Source organism: Benincasa hispida, chromosome 12 (genome assembly GCF_009727055.1).
Source record: "Benincasa hispida cultivar B227 chromosome 12, ASM972705v1, whole genome shotgun sequence".
NCBI lineage: Eukaryota > Viridiplantae > Streptophyta > Magnoliopsida > Cucurbitales > Cucurbitaceae > Benincasa > Benincasa hispida.
In genome coordinates this window covers 2218428-2237606 of record NC_052360.1, presented here as the reverse complement: position 1 = coordinate 2237606, position 19179 = coordinate 2218428, and the positions used below count along the sequence as shown (strand labels likewise).

Here is a 19179-nt window from a genome sequence, read left to right as displayed (position 1 = left end):
AATGCCCTCGCCAAAAAGGTTGCGTGGAGTGTGGGTATTATGTGATGACATTCATGAGAGAAATTTTACATCATCCAAATACTCCTATCAAGTCCCTTATTATATGTCACTATTCCAACTTTTTACATATTGTGAACTTAATAATAATGAACTTGTTGTAATATCGTTATTTATTTGTTTGATGTAGTTTAATACTAAGAATCCTTTTACCCAAGAATAACTGGATGAGGTCCGAGTTGAACGAGAGGAGCATATGTCAAACTACACTTGAACGGATTGCATGCATGGTGCCATAATATATGGCTTTTGCTTTGAATGTTTAGTATCCCTTAGGCATTTTGTGTAACTTTGTTTGGCTGTAAAGTTGTTGAAGAGTTTTCTGAAATTTTGGTAGATCATAGGCATTGTATAATTTTGATACATATTGTGTAGCATTATTTGGTTGTTAAGTTGTTGGAGATGTTTTTTGAAATTTTTGTAGATCTTATACATTTTCTATAGATTTGAAAACATGCTATGTAGCTCTATATTGAAATTCAATTGTGAATTGATCATCAATACTGAAATGATATGATAGATTGTATTCTCTGAAGTTCGTCTTTGTTTTACTAAATATTTGTGTGGAGAAATTATAAAAATTGTTTATGTAGGATTTGAGTTCCATATTTTGTTAATAATTTGTTGCAGGTTATAACAGGTATGATGTCAGTGTTAATCTGACATCTTAGTATACAACATTAACAGCTATTAAATATCATCTAAACAAAACAACTTTGATTAGAATCAACGTTAGTTCTTAACTATCTTCCATGACCCGTATTATGTTCGTCACAAACAGACATTATACCTAATCGTCATCGTATTATGTATGATGGCATGTTATGATATTAGACCGCCATCATACAAAACCGCCATCAAATGACTATGATAGGATGATAGTTTATAGCCACCATCTTAAACATATATGATGGCGGAAAAGTTGATGGCTGTTCAAACCAATCAAAGATAATCGACCATTGTATCCTAAGATGACGCGGGATATAATGGCAGTTTGTAATCCGCCATCATATGTATATTATGGCAGTTTAGAACTGACAACTAAAACCAAAATTGTTGTAGTGCTTCTACATACCCATCCCACATAATTAGAGAATTTTGGAGACGAAAGTGGGCACTTCACAGTTTTGACCAAATTGGAAAAGACAATCTACATGTCCTAAAAGTCGTGTGATTAAATTATCACTCTATATCTACTAGCGAATCTAGAACTTTATATAAGGGCACAATCAAATATAAGGTTAGAAGAATAGCCCACAAAGTTTCGATTTTTATGTTTAATAGATTCGTAAAATATCAATTTTGCATCTAATACGTTTCTTATATGATATTTGAAAATGTTATGTTAGATATTGAATTTAACTTTTTGCTTAATGTGTACACTCAAACATTTTAAGAAACAATTAGTGCTATCAATTACAAAATTTAAATTTAATGGTTTAACTAGACATAACTTTTTGTGTCTTATAAAGCAGTTAATTTTCAAATATTTTTAATATATATGAAATTTATTAGATATAAAATTGAAGTAATTTCTAGAATTATTAGACATATTTAAGAGACTACAATTAAAATTGAAAGTTCAAGGATTCACAATTTTGAAAACTTATAAATTAAACTTGTAATTTAATATTTATATAAATGTATTTTTAAATGCACTAATATATGATATTTATATTAAGTAATGCTAATTTAAAAAAATATTATTAGACTTTTTCCGAATTATTCACCTAGAAATAAAAGCAAAAAAAAAAAAACATTTGATCAATTTTCATAAAATGATTTTATAAAGATATCTGTGGGATAAAAATTAAAATGGAATTAAAATTTATGTTTCAAGTGTACTAATTTTTAGATATTATATATATATATATATATATATATATATATATATATATAAATATATATATAAATATATCTAAATGAAATAATAATTTGAACAAAAAAAAAAAAAAAAAAAAAAAAAAAAAAACCTAATTTCAAGGCTCCAACCCTGGCCTTGTTGTGCTTACTTAGTGACCTAGTTCCTGAACCAACTTCGATCACATAAACTTATTGAAAACAAACAGTACATATCTTAAAATAAAATACATTTTTCTTTTAATTTTTAATAAAAAGTGACATACATATACATACCATTTGAGTGGATACATACCCTCCTAACCTTTTAATAGATTCGCCCCTATCTACATTGAAAAACAACTATAGAGGTGGAATTTGAAAGTTCTAAGAATAGAACAACTCATCATGCATATCATTCGATGAGAGAACAAATAAATTATTATGGACAAATGATAGTGTTTATAGCTTCATAAAAGAACACATAACTTAAAAAGTAGTGACAATTGAATAATTTTTAAGTAGGGATGACAAAAATTTCCATGAAACTAAATCCTTGGAAGACCAAGCCTTTGGGATGAGAATACTCATTTGAAACCAGGATTGAAGAAAAAAGAATCTCTCTATCTTTCCTTTTCGAAACTGTAGTGTCAAATGTGAGCACATCCCTTACCTAAATTTGACTCCAATAAATAATTGAAAAGAGGTTACATAGTAAATTTGGTCTCTATAGTTTAGAGAACGTTAGAAATTAATTTCTATGATTTGATTAAACTCTTAATAAAAGTATGGATGAAAAAAATTCTCATGAGTCAAGTCTTCACCGGACCAAATCTCTTAGTAGAGAATCCTCATTTGAACATGGACAAGTTTGAAGGAAAAAAAAAAGCTCAATATTTTCTTTCAGAGATTATGATGGGAATGTGAACACATTCCTTGCCCAAACTTGACTCCAATAAATAATAAAGAAGATGCTTAATTGTGGTGCCCGTGGTTTGGAGAATATTGGAATTTAATTCCTATGATTTGACAAAACTCTCTTAAATAATGTCACAATTGGGATTATTTATGAGAGTTTTATCAATTTTAAGGACTATTTATGAGAGTTTTATCAACCACAAGAACTATTTATGAGATTTTATAAGGACTAAATTCTAATTTTCTTCAAATCATAAAAACTAAATTTGTAATTTAACCTTAACAAGATAAAATAAAGAGCGTAAATTTCGTCGAAAGAGAATTGATCCTCAACCTGGGCTTGATTTACCAAAATGGGGAAACAGAGAATATGAACAAGGTTGAAACATCCTTAACAAGATGGGATGAAATTGGAAGTATAATCCAATTTTGCACACCTCATTACCATCATGTATTAAATTTTTGTCGACGTGTCAATAGTACCATCACCATGATAGGTGAATTAACATTTTTCTTATATCGTGAAAAAAAATCTATGAAACATAACAAATAAAGAATAAATGTTACAAATGTGAATATTATATAAACAATCTATATTTTAACTTGTTTAAAAAGTAAAAAAAAATTCTAGAAATCTCTATCCACATCAACATTTTATAAATATTTCCATTGACATTTTTGTAAAATTAAGTTTATCAATATCGAGATTTTAAACCTTTTTCGATTTTGGAGATTTTAACTCAATTCAATCTTTGTTACTTAAAGGAAGAGGATTAATTTCAAATTTGGTTTTTATGTTAGCATTAATTTCAAATCTCGTTTTCAATCTAAAAAAGTGGTCGAATTTCACTGAATTTCGTAGGATATAGAGATTAATTACTCATTTAACATTTTTCACATTCTAATTTTCTATTAACGAATCATAATAGAAAGTTCATTCTTTTTATTTTCAGTTTCATCAAAATATAAAATTTTAAGTACAACAATTTCACAATTTTCAACCTTGGCCCTCATATCGCACGGTTTTCGATTTCCTTAAAAAATGGTAGATTTTCTCTTTTCCCTCCTCCATCTTTTTTTCATTTTATATATGATTTGATTTTGAATATAATTAATTACGTGATTAATTAATATTAATTTAAAAAATTAATATAAAAAATAAATCAATAATAATCTATTAAAATATTTAGTTAACTTACTTTTATAATAAAAATTTATTAAATAAATTCAATTATTTTTTTACAAAAACAATTAACTAATAACTAATAATCTCATAAATATATTTAATTAGTAAACTAGGATTGGTTAAATTTAGTCAGTACAAAAATTTATTTAATAATAATAATTGATTACTTATTGTTTTTTTATAATGAGTAATTATTTATTAAAATTAATTTTAATTTCATATTCTATTCAAACATATAAAACTTTTTTTAATATTCTTTATTAACATATCATTTTTTATTTCATTTTTCACTTTTTTTTAATAATATATTGTTCATTAAAATATATTTTTTATATTATTCAATTAAAATGTTGATAATAATTAATTATAAAAATGATTAAGTATTATATTATAATTAATTTGACATTCATTTAATAAGTTACTCAATTTTTAAATATTAATAATCGAAGTTATGGTTGATTCTTAATAATTAACTTTTATCAATATATTGAATAATATATAATTTTTAATTAATTAATCTAATATAGTTATATAAGATTGTCCTACTTAATTTTATAAATTAAATAGAAACATAGTTTTGATATACAACTATTTGATTCTCGAACATCTTATTATAAGACATCGTTTATTTTAAAAGATTCTTTATTCTCAAGCATCTATAAAACGGAGGATTAGATGGAGTGATTCAAAACTCTAAGGTGGTAGATTAAAATAAAAGTTTAGAAATAATGATGGAGATGGATTAAATATTAATAATAAGGGGAAATTAAAATAGGTTCCATGAACAAACTTATAGTTGAAAACGACGGTTAAGATTTCAATACTGAATTGATTAAAATTTAGTTTTCCCGTTTAGCCCCTGGACTCTTCATCATCCACCTTCCCCTTCCCCTGCAATCTAGGCTAGGGTTCCTTCGAATATACCTTCTTCTTCTTCATCATCATCATCATCTTCTTCTTCTTCTTCTTCTTCTTCTCCCTCTTTCTTCCATTTTCCCCCATTTTTTCTCATATCCGGTTACCTTTGCGCTGAGATCGGACCTTATAGTCCTACCATTCCGCTTCTTCCATAACCCCCTTTTTCTTTTTACTCTCACATCTCCATCTTCTTTTTCTTCCCCTTTTCTTTTCCATTTCCATTTTTCACAATTCACATCACTTTGACCATATCTGGACTCACTCTCTTCCTCCGATTCCTTCCTTTTCCTCATCTTCCATCGGGATTTTGATCATGACCGTTCCTGCTTCCGGTTTTATGATGGAAAACGGCGGATCAAGTTGCCTCCCACTCCCCCCAGATGTCGAGAATCGGATCGTCTCCGAACTGGTGAATGAATCCGAGTCTAATTTAAAAGAAGGCAATCTCTACTATGTTGTTTCTAATCGGTATTGTTTCTTTTGTTTTCCCTATATTGAGAGGGTGGCGGATTATAAGATTCTGATTGTGGGTTCGGTTCAATTTTTTATTTTCTACTTTTCAATTTGAATTTCACGTTTTACGCATTTATGGGCATTCTATATCATGTTCGATTTATTTATCCTAAGGGATCTTGATTTTCTTTGAGGTTTGCTTGGATGAATTTTGTACACGTAGATTGATGAGGCTCATTGGAATGCTAGAAATGTTTATGCTGTTGTTCATGCAGGTGGTTTAGAAGATGGCAATTATATGTCGGACTGCCCACTGAAGAATTTTCTAGCGAAGATCATTCCTCTGATTCCCAACACTCCAATGTGGTTCCTTCAAACGTGGTTGAAAGACCTGGTCCTATTGATAACTCAGATATAATCATTAATGGAAGTGATTCTTCTGAGAACGATGATTTAGAGCTAAAAAGTTTTTTGGAGGAACGGCGGGATTATGTTTTGGTTCCCGGTGAAGTGTGGGAAAAACTTTATGATTGGTAAGATGTTCTCTCATTTTCATTATCAAACTACCCCTGGACCCTTCTACTATTTGTTGTTTTGTTGTTTCTTCTTGCCTCTATTAGGAATTACTCTTTACGTCCACATGCTTTAATTCCTATCTATAATTTTATATGGTTATCTGTATAATAACTATATTTGAAGTATGACTACGGTTGAACCAAAAAGTAGGAACCAAATTTCTGTTATTACTCCTGTGAGGAATTTATGAAAAAGCACCCCAATTTATTATTTATATCAATTGCCTTGGGAATTTAATTGCAAAATGAACTAGATATTGCAGCATTATGAGAAGTTATGATATTTTTAAAATATACTGTTTCTTGAGTATTGTATGCCTTCCTTTTGAATCCATGTGTATACAACAACTGAAAGAGTGAGGACGCTGCCTCATGTAGGTACAAAGGGGGGCCACCATTACCAAGAAAGATGATATCTCAAGGTGTCAATCAAAAGAATTTTTCTGTGGAGGTTTACCTACTTTGTCTAAAATTGATCGATGCCAGAGATGGAAGTGAATGTACCATAAGATTGAGCAAGAAGGTATTCTTCATATTTTTCCCTCTCCTTTGATTCATTAGAAACTTGGATGTTGCCTGTTGGTCTATATTCATATATGTCCTACTCTTCTCTGGATGTGTATTGTTAGCAAATACAGAATTCTGTTTACCCACTCTCTGCTTTACAGGCCACCATATCTGATCTTCGTGAGAAGGTGTTTGCACTTGAAGGAATAAAGCAAGAAAAGGTTTCTGACCTTCTTCCTTTCCTTTTGCTTGTAGAGATGGGATGAAGTTAGTATTATCTTCTACAACTAATTTGGATCACTGCTTTTTGGTATCTAGCAGGCGTGTATATGGGACTACTTCAACCAGCAAAAACAATCAATATTGGATGTGACAAGCCAAACTCTTGAAGAACTAAACTTGCAGATGAATCAACATGTGAGTACCTATTCGATTGATCTATTTATAGTATAGGCATTTTGATCCAAGAAGGATTAACTTTGGGGAGTGTGTATAAATAGTGGATAAATCTTTCTTGCTTTCATTTCCTATGATTCATTCAATCCTAATGTGTGGCTATTTTAAGGAAACATTAATTACTTGTTACGCTGACAACTTTTACCATTCATGTTGGACATCATTATTCTTGGAAGACGGTTCTTATTAGAAAGCTTGAATGGTAGTGAAAATCATGAAATTTGATTGGAAGTGGTTCAAGTACATCACTTAAAATTCTGGTGGCTTTGTTAGAAAGCTTGGGTCCATTCTTTAAGGCATGCCATGAGTAGCATGTTCTTGGGTGTGTTTACAATTGGATATCACCTGTCTAATGAAATGGAATTTTTAGCAGAATTTCTTGCTTCCTATATCAGAATTGTAACTTATCAGAGTTTGTGGGTCCCATATGTAAAGCCTGTACGGGGGTTTTGAGGTAAGAAGAATGAAACGGAACATAACTTGAACATGAGATGGATAATTGGGTTGAGAGTTCTGGAAGAAGCTCGAGTCCATGAGGAAGAGTGACTTTGATTTTTTAAGCAAAGTTCTAAGTGACTGGGCTTTGTGAATTGAATACTCTCTCAATTGGTTCTGGCCGTTCTGGGTGAATGTGCGTGTGAGTGTGTGTATTTGATGAATGGTGACCCATAATTTAACGGTGTTTCTTGTTATGTATTGCTTTGGGTGGCTTTGGTCGTATCTTTCGTATACCAACTGTCATATTTGTTATCTATTACGAGATACTTATTCTTTGATGTTTCAAATTTGGACAATCGACAATTTGGGGATCTTATTCTTGTAAATTCACTTTATTGGAGATGCTCATTCTAAATTCATCTATTTTTCATGCACTTTTACACCCTCTTCTGCAGATCCTCCTTGAAGTTGATGGACCTACTCCTCAGACTGGCATGGATGCCACTCGAAATGAGTTAGCTTTGGTAGCCCTTGAACCTTCAAGGTCACCTCTGTCAATTGCAGGAGGGCCAGTGATGTCAAATGGGCATTCATCTGGTTATGGTTATCAGGGAAGTTCTTTAAGCACATCAGTTTCTGACATAGATGATAGAAATGATCTTAGTAATACTGCTAAGAAAAGAGAGAAGGGTGGTTTGGCAGGGTTGCAGAATTTAGGAAATACATGTTTCATGAATAGCGCCCTTCAATGTTTAGTTCACACGCCACCCCTTGTAGAGTATTTTTTACAAGATTATTCTGATGAGATCAACGCAGAGAATCCTCTGGGAATGCACGTAGGTGGCTTTTCTTGTCTCAGTTTTGATTTTCTAAAATATATTTTTAGTCCTTCGTTGGTTGATTTTGCTTTTGTGGAAGTTAAAGTTGATTTTGTGGGTATATTCAATGCTTCTGTAGGGAGAATTAGCCCTTGCTTTTGGTGAATTGTTGAGGAAATTATGGTCGGGACAAACCACAATTGCACCACGTGTATTCAAGGGAAAGTTAGCTCGGTTTGCTCCTCAGTTCAGTGGTTATAACCAGCATGATTCCCAAGTTAGTACCATATATATCTGCAATAATCCTTGTGTCATACATGGTCTTGCTCATTTCCTAAGTCATCTCTCTATGCTCCCATTATTAGGATACTGCTGTGTTTGCATCTTTATTGTTTTATTTTAGTTGTGAACAGCTGAATTCATTGAAAAGTTTCTTATAAGTAAGGATACTGTAGTTGTGAATAGTTTTATAGACTTTGGAAGCTTCATATGTTTTATTTCAGTCATCTAATGGCAATTAGTGGTAAGCTGACAATTTTGTTAAGGTCTTTGAATTAATGTCATTTCTGGTACGTGGACAATAGGCTATCTTTTGATGAGATTTCAACTATCATGCCTAGCATTTGATGAGGCAGTCTCACTCAGGCATTTATGATGCCATTTTCTACGTCATCTTCTCTTCTCTTTAGATTGTTTTTCTTCTAAGTCATCTAAATACATATGCAATTTATTTTTCTTTTGATCGTCCTTTTAGAAACTTCATAATAGAGATTTCATAATTTGAAATATTTATATGCTTAACACAGATGATTCTGAGGGTTTTTTTTTAAAAAAATGTATAATATCACTGCTTTCAAGCATGTAACTCACTTTATGCTTTAATGGGGTTGGGGCACGTCCAAGTCTCTTTGGAGAGGTATCGCATGAGAGCTTCCTTATCTGTCTCTGTTTATTTGTAGCTTGGTTGGGGATGGGATGATACTTTTTTCCAGGAAGATAGGTGGTTAGGGGATAGACCCTTTGTCCAGCTTTTCCTCGTCTTTACCACTTGTCCTCCATGAAGAATGTTTTGGTGGCTGACGTTTTGCCTTAACCTGGGTTTCGTCGGTCGTTATTTGATAGGGAAACAAGAGACATTGTTAATCTACTCTCTTTATTGGGGGATTTCTAGTGTTCTGATGGGAGAAGGGGCTTTCATGTGTGGTGCCCAATCCCTTGGAGGACTTCTCCTGTAATTCCATTTTTCTGTCATACCCTTTTCCCTTGAGAGATTAGGTCTTTGCCTCGATGTGAAAGATGAAAATTCCTTACCTAAGAAGGCTTTATTCTTTATTTTGTAGGTTCTCCATAGTAGATTCAGTATCTTAGACAGGGTGTCGAGGATGCCTTCCTTGATGGGGTTGTGGTGGTATATTATTCTTAGGAGAGCTGCAGAGGACCTTGACCATCTTCTTTTGAATTGTGATTTTTCTTATTGTGTGGACTTATTTCTTTGATGAGTTTGGTATTGTTCTAGCTAGACAGTGTAATTGCTGAGAGATGTTCGAAGAGTTCCTTCTTGATCCTCATTTTAGTGAGAAAGGAAAGTTCTTGTGGCAGGTGGGAGTGGACACATGTTTGGTCCCTTGCTAGGTTCCATGTTTCCTTGTGGGCTTTAGTTAGGAAGACTTTTTTTTTTTTTTTTTTTTTTTTTTTTGTAATTATCCACTTAGTTTTATTTTGTTTGACTGGAGGCGTTTCTTTTAGTTAGCTTTTGTATTTTTTGTGAGCTCTTGTTTTTTTGTATTCCTTTGCATCCCTTCATTTTTTTTTTTCCCTCAATGAAAGTGTGGTTACTTTATCCATTAAAAAAAGAACTGGCATCATCAATGTCTGTTTATAGGAACTTCTTGCCTTCTTACTGGATGGACTGCATGAAGATTTGAATCGTGTTAAACGGAAGCCTTATTTTGAAGCAAAGGATTCTGATGGTCGTCCAGATGCAGAAGTTGCAGAGGAGTGTTGGAGATACCATAAAGCAAGAAATGATTCTTTAATTGTGGATGTTTGTCAAGTAAGTGGCTTTTGATATATGTGGGAATCTCATTGCATAATTATCCTGCTTGGCACCGTTATTATGTTAATTATTGTATGTAGTTCCAAGCTGTATGATCTGTAGTTATATAAATATTAATTGTGCTAAGAAATGTTCGTGTTTATTCTCATAAATTACATCATCCTTTTCAATATTTCAATTAAAGTCACTTGCATGCCGTTTCATCTTAATTTAATAGAGATAGATGGGATGTCTTAAGTTTGTTTTTGGTTTGGAAATTTAGTTATGATTTAAATGATTTATTTTATTTTCTAATAACGTACGATTGGTTAAACTCATCACAGGGTCAATATAAGTCAACATTGGTTTGTCCAGTTTGTGGAAAAATCTCAATTACTTTTGATCCATTTATGTATTTATCGTTGCCACTACCTTCAACTGTCACTCGCAGTGTGACAGTGACTGTGTTCTATGGTGACGGTAGTGGTCTTCCAATGCCATACACTGTGTCAGTGCAAAGACATGGTTGCACCAAAGATCTCACCGTTGCATTGGCTATGGCATGCTGCTTGAAGAGTGATGAAAATCTTCTGCTTGCAGAGGTTAGCTTATGACTTTGGTTTATGCTTTCTTATTTCTTCTATTGTAATATTTTATTTTGATGTATGATCTCCATTCTTTTCTTTTGTTTCCTTTCTTTTCCTTTCTTACTTTTATCTGAAGTTTTGAATTTTTTGTTGTCAGGTTTATGATCACCGTATTTACCGATATTTGGATAGCCCTAATGAATCTTTAACTTCAATTAAAGATGAAGAGTATCTAGTAGCCTATCGCCTTCCGAAAAGGGAGTCTGGAAGACCAAAGCTAGAGATCATTCATAGATCACCGGAAAAGTATGCTTTCCTTTTTGAAGATTCTAATATGTCGCGTGTTTGTTATATGAAGTATGTCATATCCAATAAGGTGGGGTTATTGAATGAGGCATGTCAGCTTTAAGCCACTTTGGCTGGGGGCTACCTGACAATCGGATGTTCGGGACTTTGTAATCAAGTTCATGTTTGCTTACTCCTTTTTGTTGTTCAGTGTCTTTCTTGAGTAGTTGTTTCCCCTCTAGTTTTTGGTGATTCTTTTTTAAATGATGAGAAACAAAAAGTATTCATCAATAGAAAAGAACATACTTGGGCAGAGGGAAGAGTGAACCCACCACCACGAAACACTTTCTATGGAGAACCAACACCCAGACAAGGTTGATCAAAGAGTTTATCTAACTGCAAATGATTTTCTATTTATTGCTTCAAGTTGAGGCTGTGCTCCAATCACAGGATGGAAGACCATTCCTTGGAAATGAAATAACGTTAAATAAGTGGCTCATTGCTTCCTCATTCTGACAGCGAACTTCGAAGTTATCACTTTGTGGTCCATTCAATATTTTGTATTTCGAATGAGAGTGATTGTGTTTCATTATTGATTTTCATGTCCATTTCAAGTTCTCGTATGGTAGATAGAGCTTGGCACTTATCAGCATATTTTCGTCCTATACTATTCTGTTTTCTGTTTGCCTGAATGTTGCTAATGTGGCTTTTGGTCTGTAGATGCTCCATGGACCGTGTGAAAGTGACAGAGAGAAAGCTTTTTGGAACTCCTCTAGTCACATATTTGGGAGAAGATTTTCATAGTGGAGCCGACATAAATGCAGCTGTGTCAAAAATCCTATTGCCCTTGAGAAGAACATACTCTTCAACTAAAGCTCATGCTAGCAAAGAAAATGGCGTTGTCTCTGAAATGAATGATGAACCAGCCAACGGCAGTCCTCAGTCTGTTTCTAGGAGCCAGGCAATCGACATTGAAGTAGAGGAAGCATCTGAGAACGAGCCATCCTTTCAACTTCTTTTAACTGACGATGGGGGCTTGAGCTGCAAGCCAATTGACAAGGATTCTGCTATAAAATATGGTCCACTTATAAAGGTTTTCTTAGATTGGAACGGCAGAGAACATGAATTATATGATGTGAGCTACATCAAGGATCTTCCTCCTGTTCACCAGACAAGGTTCATGAAGAAAACACGGCAGGAAGCAATCTCTTTATTTTCTTGCTTGGAAGCATTCCTGACCGAAGAACCTTTAGGTCCTGATGATATGTGGTAATTTTGTGTCCCTTAATCTAATCTTATTTTGAATATATCCGAAATATATTGTGGCTCTAACTATATACTTGTTTGTCTTGCACCATTTTAAATTTCCTCTTTGCGCAGGTACTGCCCTGGGTGCAAAGAGCATAGACAGGCTACAAAGAAGTTAGACTTGTGGATGTTGCCAGAGATTATTGTTTTTCACCTGAAACGTTTTTCATACAGCAGATACCTTAAAAACAAACTTGATACCTTTGTTGATTTCCCCATTCACAATCTTGATTTGAGCAAATATGTCAAAAGCAATGATGGAAAATCTTACTTGTACAATCTATATGCCATCAGCAACCATTATGGTGGTCTTGGTGGTGGGCATTACACTGCATATGCGAAGGTACGGAGTTTTAATTCTTTCGATATATCCCGAGCAGCATGAATTGAGTACTTGGACTTTGAAAGTTTTAAGGTTCATAGCCAATTAATAAATTATTTATAACCTGAATTTTCCCTCTTTTTCTTAGTAAGAAAAGTTATCAACCATTTAAGGATTACTTTAAATGATAGTTTCTTGTGATGGTCACGGATCTTGTTATTCAAATCTGCAGTTAATCGACGAGAAGAGATGGTACCACTTTGATGACAGCCACGTTTCCCCGGTCGGCGAAGAAGAGATCAAGACCTCAGCTGCTTATTTGTTGTTCTATCAAAGGGTGTAAATTTGACTTGGAACGACAAAGCTCAACAAATCCTTTACTAGAAGTGGCAACTCTGGATTTTGCTGTTTCAGCTTCATTCCGGCGGCTACAAGGAAGCTTAGTTTATCATGGTTTAAAGCATTAATCAAGGCCAAACAAAGGGGAAAGAAAGAAATAGAATAGATCTGATTTTGCCAGAAGTAATGCGGAATTCTACAGTTTGGAGGTACATAAAATATTGAGTTCTGGTTTCAGCAACGTATATGATTTGATAATCAAAACTGGATTAGTTCTATTGAAATTACTTCACTTATTCATTAACTTTCTTGAGAGAAATTTTGTTGTGTGATTAGGTGGGTAGTGTAGATTTGTAAGCAAAGCTGTGCCTCTAGAGGCAAAGTGGCGGTTGCCATTCATTTGTTAGCTCTTATATTTTCTACATGCTACTATTGTTACTCTGATTAAATCATCAATTTGGAAAGCCTGAAATACTTCTCATGTCATAATGTTCCCATAGGAGCCGTCATTAAGGAAACTTTTAGTGTAATGCTAAATATTACTAACCCTTTGTATTTCTACTAACCCATTGCCATTGTTATCATTTTAAATGACAATTTAAGTTCTCCATGAACTTCTAAATATTTCTGTTTTGAATTTATTGTTCCTGAACTCTGTATAGAAAAGGATACTTTAGTTATAAATCGAGTTTGGAATTCGAACATCCTATATTAGACATTTGTGCATCTCATTAAATTGTTCAATCATAATTTATTTTGTGGCAAATTTTTCTTTCTTATTTCTTTTTGGAAATATGAACATCCTATACTAGACATTTATGCATCTCATTAAATTGTTCAATTATAATTTGTTTTGTGGTAAAAAAAAATTTCTTATTTCTTTTTGGAAATATTTTAATTTTTTTTTTGTGGGAGTGATGAGGAGATGCATAAATAAGATATCCAAGTCCTACCCTTTGTAAAATTATAAGTTAGATTTAAATATGAAAGGATAGATCTGAAACATTTCCGTAGTTATGCTCATAGAATTCAGCCTTTATGACTGGTAGAAGTATTTTAAGGTTGCTTGCTTGAAGTGCCATTTTTATGAAGTGACAGACATCGATTTCCAATAGGAGAAAAGAAGTGACAGACATCGAAGTCCATATTTTACAACCGCATTTGTTGGGAAACTGGTAATTCATAATTCAATCATAATACGTGCTTAATTTGTCATTTCCAAAGCTTGATTATCAAACTCTTCCCTTCCATGCAAATAGTTCCAAATTAAATTAAATGTAAAAAATATATATATTTTTTCGGTTAATTTTTCATATTTGCATTGGTATACTTGTAAAAAGAAAAAGGCAAATCCAATAAATATCTGAATATTTAACAAAAGTCCAACTAGAGCCAGAAGTGTGGAGAATAGAGAGGTATATAAAAATGGCAAAATTAATAAAATTAGATACCAAATGGCATTACAAAAAAACAAGTTTGGATCATCCATCCACCAGATTTTATGTCCATCCACGAACCCAATTCACAATCAGAATTATTAATTACTAAAAAACTGAAATATCAATATCCCTGTAAAAAGCAAGATAAGAAAAAAAAAAAAAAGATATTAACAGATCAGATCCAGCTCATAATACCAAATAGAATGCATACAAAAAAAGGAAATGATAAAAATTCCAAACTGAACTTTTTCTTTTATCACATGGCTGTGTCAGTTGTTTGCCCACTCTATTAAGTGACTAGTGGTAAATTCAAGAAACTTTCATTGATATTGTTGCTTTTATATCATGAAAATGTTCGACCATTACCACTTAATCCTCCTTTACAAACAAGTTTTGCATGACCAAATCTTCATTCATCTTACATAACTAAGATGTAGGAAAGCAAAGATATCAAGTATAGAAAATGTCCAAAATAAGTGAAAAAAGAAAAAAGTATGGAGAATAGTATAACTCAACTGGTATAATACCTGCATTATCAACCTCAAAATCAAAGGTTTAATTTCCCACCCTATATGTTATAAAATAAAAATAAATAAATAAAAAAAAAAAAGAAAAAGGACGGTCTACAAGGAATTGTACACCACCCCACATGTTGAAAACTAGAAATAGTAGTTTTAGAATTTCACTAAAAATAAGTGTCCTAAGAAATGTGAAAACTATCATAGAAATAGGAAGAAACATATCATGAACTTGAAAATCAAAATTGTTGCCATTTTAGTTAACTGCTTTAGATACTACAAAAATGGTTTCCATTCATAATTTTTACCTTTCGTTAGTAGAAGTAAAGGAGAAGCCGAATAACTTTTGTTATGCTCACACACAAAAGAATGACAAAAAGGAAGGCAGAGAAAGAAAAGAGAAGGTAGTCGCGTACAAGGAAAGGAACAGAATTTTTACCTTTTCCCAAATCCGACGCTGCCTCTTATTCTCTTTAGCATCTTCCAATTTGCTTTTAACGGCTGATTCTGATAAATGAAATAAATCCAAAGCATCTTTCGGAAACATACATTGAAAAATAAATAATCTCCTAAATTCAAAGTAGCAACTTGAACAGCATCAGAAACAGCAACGCTGACAAGAATCCAACCCTATGGTTTCTCTCCTGCCATCAAAAAAATCATCACTGTTTTTCAGTCTCCACAAACAGTAATGCGAAACAGATACATAATGCTCTAATATGGAACAGCAACTTACTCAAATATATCCAGTCATTTAATTCTTTTGAATAATTGAAGATTCAGTTAGTTGCAAGTAAATTTTCAATATCAAGAGAAAGGGGGAAATTTGACCTCCAAAAAATGGCATTGTGTTGCATAAAAGGATCCTAAAGCAGAAGTTTGAACTTGAGCTCATTTTACAACCAACTTGGTTTGATAGCTTGAGTTTCCAAAAGGAATTGGAATGTCTATTTTAACAATTAAATTCAAGAAAACTACCGAATTATACCCATTTCTCTTGTGAGAAATAATCATAAAAACAAATTTTGTTCTGGACCACGACACTGGGAATAGGGATATGCATAAGGCTGAAAATTAAAATGTTAGAATGCCTCAAAATTAACTGATGAGAATCCAATGAGTTACGAATGGGCTAATGTATGATGTGCTCCCACCAACGAAATCACAGAAATGGCCCCCACTCAAACACTTTCCAACTCATATTCACCATTCTAATTTCCTATTCCTTGATTTCTCTATCAATTTTTTATTATTAGGGAAAAAAAAAAAGGGAACGACCCAACTTCAATCTCCAGTGATCAGAAAGTTTCTCCCCCGAATTACTGGGAGAGTGAAAAATAAAAACTTTTTACATTAAAGGAAGCTTTGCAAGAATGTGGCTGATAATTCTGAAGCATTAGAACTTTAAATGTATGGGATAAATTTGCAAAAGGTTAAGTCGCAAATTTGATCTAAAAAATTTAGAATTTGGTCTCTATAGTTTATAATTACAATTTAGTCTCCATAGTTTGATAAAATTTTCATAAACCGCCTCTATGATTTGATAAAAGGTTTATAAATAGTTCTTCGTAGATACTATATATGAAGGTTATCTACGAAGGTTTTATAACTATGAAGATTATATATGAAGTTTCATAAAATTATAGGGATTAAATTCAGACCAAATTTATAATTTAAACTATGGTAAAGAGTAGCTCATTTTTCTTAACCCTGTATTTGCTTCTAATTCTACCTTTGTCACTTTATGAACCCAACGCAAATCAAGCAAAAAAGATGCAATAATCATTGAAACAATAAAGGTAACAGAGAAAGAAAAATTACCATGGCGGAGGAAATGGCCAAATAACCAGTGGAGGTAGTGGGAGGTCCCGGCGGCGAAGGTTGCGAGCTGGAAGTGCCATGAGTTCCGTTTCCAACGGCGTCGTTAATGGAAAATCCGAGCTGATACACCGGCGTACCATCAGGCTTAAAGAGACCATAATTCCTCTCCGAAGTTGGTCCAGGTTTCATATTCTCGTTAAACAGAGCAAACACATAAATGTTGAGGTCCGAGCTCGGCCTCAATGGCGTCCCCTTCTTCTGGCAGATGAACTTGAGTAGGTTACCATTGTACTTCTTTGCATTCTCCTGAGTCGCACCGGCCTCGTCTTCGTCTCCCTTCGATGGCCATCCAGTCTCCGATATATGAACAGGAAGTTTCTTATAACCAACAGCGGCGAGCGCATAGTAAACTGCGTCGATCTGTGCGAACAACATGTTGTCGTAGTGAAGATTCGAGCCGGGATCTAAAACCCCTTGGTTCGGTTGGAACAGAACGAAATCCAGCGAAACCTGCTTCGGATTCGCCTTGTACGCGAAGTAAGGGTACGCATTGATCAAGAACGGGGAGCCGATCTTGACATGGAAGTCCAAGATTGGGACTAAACAATCAACTAAATCCCTACGGAAGACTCCGGCGGAAGGCGGATAGGAAGTTTCAAGTATTGCCAAAGAATGCGCCGTCGTCACGGCCACCTGCTTATCTAGCCCTAGATTTACGAGCGCTGTATGCACGCTCTGCATCGCCGGTAGTAAATTAGCAGTAAGAGAAGTGTCATTGAAGGTTAATACCTCATTGCCGACGAAGATTGAAGTGATTTTAGTGCCAGGGAAGTACGCTTGAACATTATTCTTCACCCACTCTTCAGCACATGCCGGATTCTTCATTTTAGCCAAGTACTCGTTTCCAAGTCCGACTATGAACTCCACGCTCGTATTAGCAAATGCGCGAAGAACCTTCGGACTCGCATCGTACAGCTTCACCTTTGTAGCTCCAATTGATTTCACCAACGGAATTACATTCTCCGGAGCAGGAAGATTGTTCGCTATCTGACCATAGTTCACTCCAACTGAGCTCACCATAACAGGTAGCAACAACAAACCTTCACAAAATCACAAAATTCAATATAGCTCTAACTGAGCAACACACCACAATTTCACAATAATCCACATCTTAAACCAAAAAAAAAAGAAAAAAGAAAAAAAAGGCGGAAGCTCATGAAATTCCAGATCACCTGAAACCAGAAGTAGAACGAACGAACCGCAGTGCTTGAATCCGAACCTTCTCAGCTCCATGGAGCTAAACTTCAGTAGTCTTAGTGAAATTCGAAGTCCGGAAATGCCAATCACTGCACTGAAGAGTGAAAATAAGGAGCGATCTGGAGCTAGCACAGAAACGCCGTCGTCGGAGAGGTGGTTGCTGGAGAAAGCGACGATGACCCGCCGGCCGCCGTCTAGTTTGAGTGTGGACAGAGAGTTGAGTGTGCGGCGGAAGTAAGGCGAGGAGCCGTGCGGTTATGGTCATTTGTAGAACGTTGAAATGGACGGCGTAAAGTAAAAAAGTGGAAAACGGGAAAAAGAAAAAAGAAAAAAGAAAAAAGAAAAAAGAAAAAAGAAAAAGAAAAAAAAGTGTTGAGTATCTATTCGTTAAAAACATTTTGTAATAAACTTTACAATTTAGTATAATTGTTTTATGACAATACAATCATTTGTTAATTTTCCATTTAACATATGATTAATGCAAACATCATGACATGTTTTCGTCCAATCTTTAAATTTACAACAATTAAATTTAGTCACTGATCTAAAATAAAATAAACCTTAAAGTCTAATCATCATATATTTTAAATTTAAATCAAATGATCATAGTTAAAGTTATTATTCTGACCAAAAGTTCAAGGTTTGAATCTCCTCAACATGATGAAAATTAAATTAAGGGTATGTTTACCTATTTATTTGCAATTTAGGGTATGGTCGTAATTGGATTGTGTTGTAAAGGGAATATGCTACAATGGTAATCAAATTATTCATGATGTTTACTAACGTGTAATAAGATGGGTTGCATCGTAATGTGTAATGGGAATAAAATTTGAAAAGATCACCAAAATCCTCATTTTTTTTATTCTATTAAGTAACTTAAATTTTATATTTTTTAAAAAAATTAATACCGAAACTAAAAAAATGTAGCATTTTAAAAAATTAAATAATAATTATTTTAAATCTCGTTATGTAAATTCATGTTTTTAATTTGATTGTAGACTTATATTTACAAAATAATCTCTTTTTTAAGTGATAGAATATTTCTAACAAATATTTTTTTTAGATGATTATATATATAAACAGAGTCGCTAATTATATAAAAT

At 33.3% G+C, this 19179-nt stretch overlaps 2 protein-coding genes across 3 annotated transcripts; one reads left to right on the top strand and one right to left on the bottom strand.

Annotated features, from left to right (window-relative positions):
* The first annotated feature begins 4837 nt into the window (after positions 1 to 4837).
* LOC120092761 (ubiquitin carboxyl-terminal hydrolase 9-like) lies at positions 4838 to 13527 on the top strand. 2 transcript variants are annotated; one of them, XM_039050948.1, is made up of 13 exons: positions 4838 to 5386; positions 5647 to 5904; positions 6325 to 6469; positions 6615 to 6674; positions 6772 to 6870; positions 7803 to 8183; positions 8305 to 8442; positions 10048 to 10218; positions 10545 to 10802; positions 10945 to 11093; positions 11793 to 12341; positions 12453 to 12723; positions 12935 to 13527. In XM_039050948.1, exons 1-13 carry the CDS (start codon positions 5232 to 5234, stop codon positions 13043 to 13045), a joined length of 2745 nt encoding a protein of 914 aa, XP_038906876.1. In that variant the 5' UTR covers positions 4838 to 5231; the 3' UTR covers positions 13046 to 13527. The 2 variants fall into 2 exon arrangements, with proteins under 2 accessions (XP_038906876.1, XP_038906877.1); XM_039050949.1 differs by having other exon boundaries at positions 5232 to 5386; positions 6775 to 6870.
* Positions 13528 to 14381: 854 nt separating this feature from the next.
* LOC120092763 (glucan endo-1,3-beta-glucosidase 11) lies at positions 14382 to 18359 on the bottom strand. Its single transcript, XM_039050953.1, has 4 exons — positions 18052 to 18359; positions 16820 to 17919; positions 15438 to 15642; positions 14382 to 14610 (listed from the first exon to the last, which is right to left on the bottom strand). Exons 1-3 carry the CDS (start codon positions 18110 to 18112, stop codon positions 15574 to 15576), a joined length of 1230 nt encoding a protein of 409 aa, XP_038906881.1. The 5' UTR covers positions 18113 to 18359; the 3' UTR covers positions 14382 to 14610; positions 15438 to 15573.
* Positions 18360 to 19179: the final 820 nt, after the last annotated feature.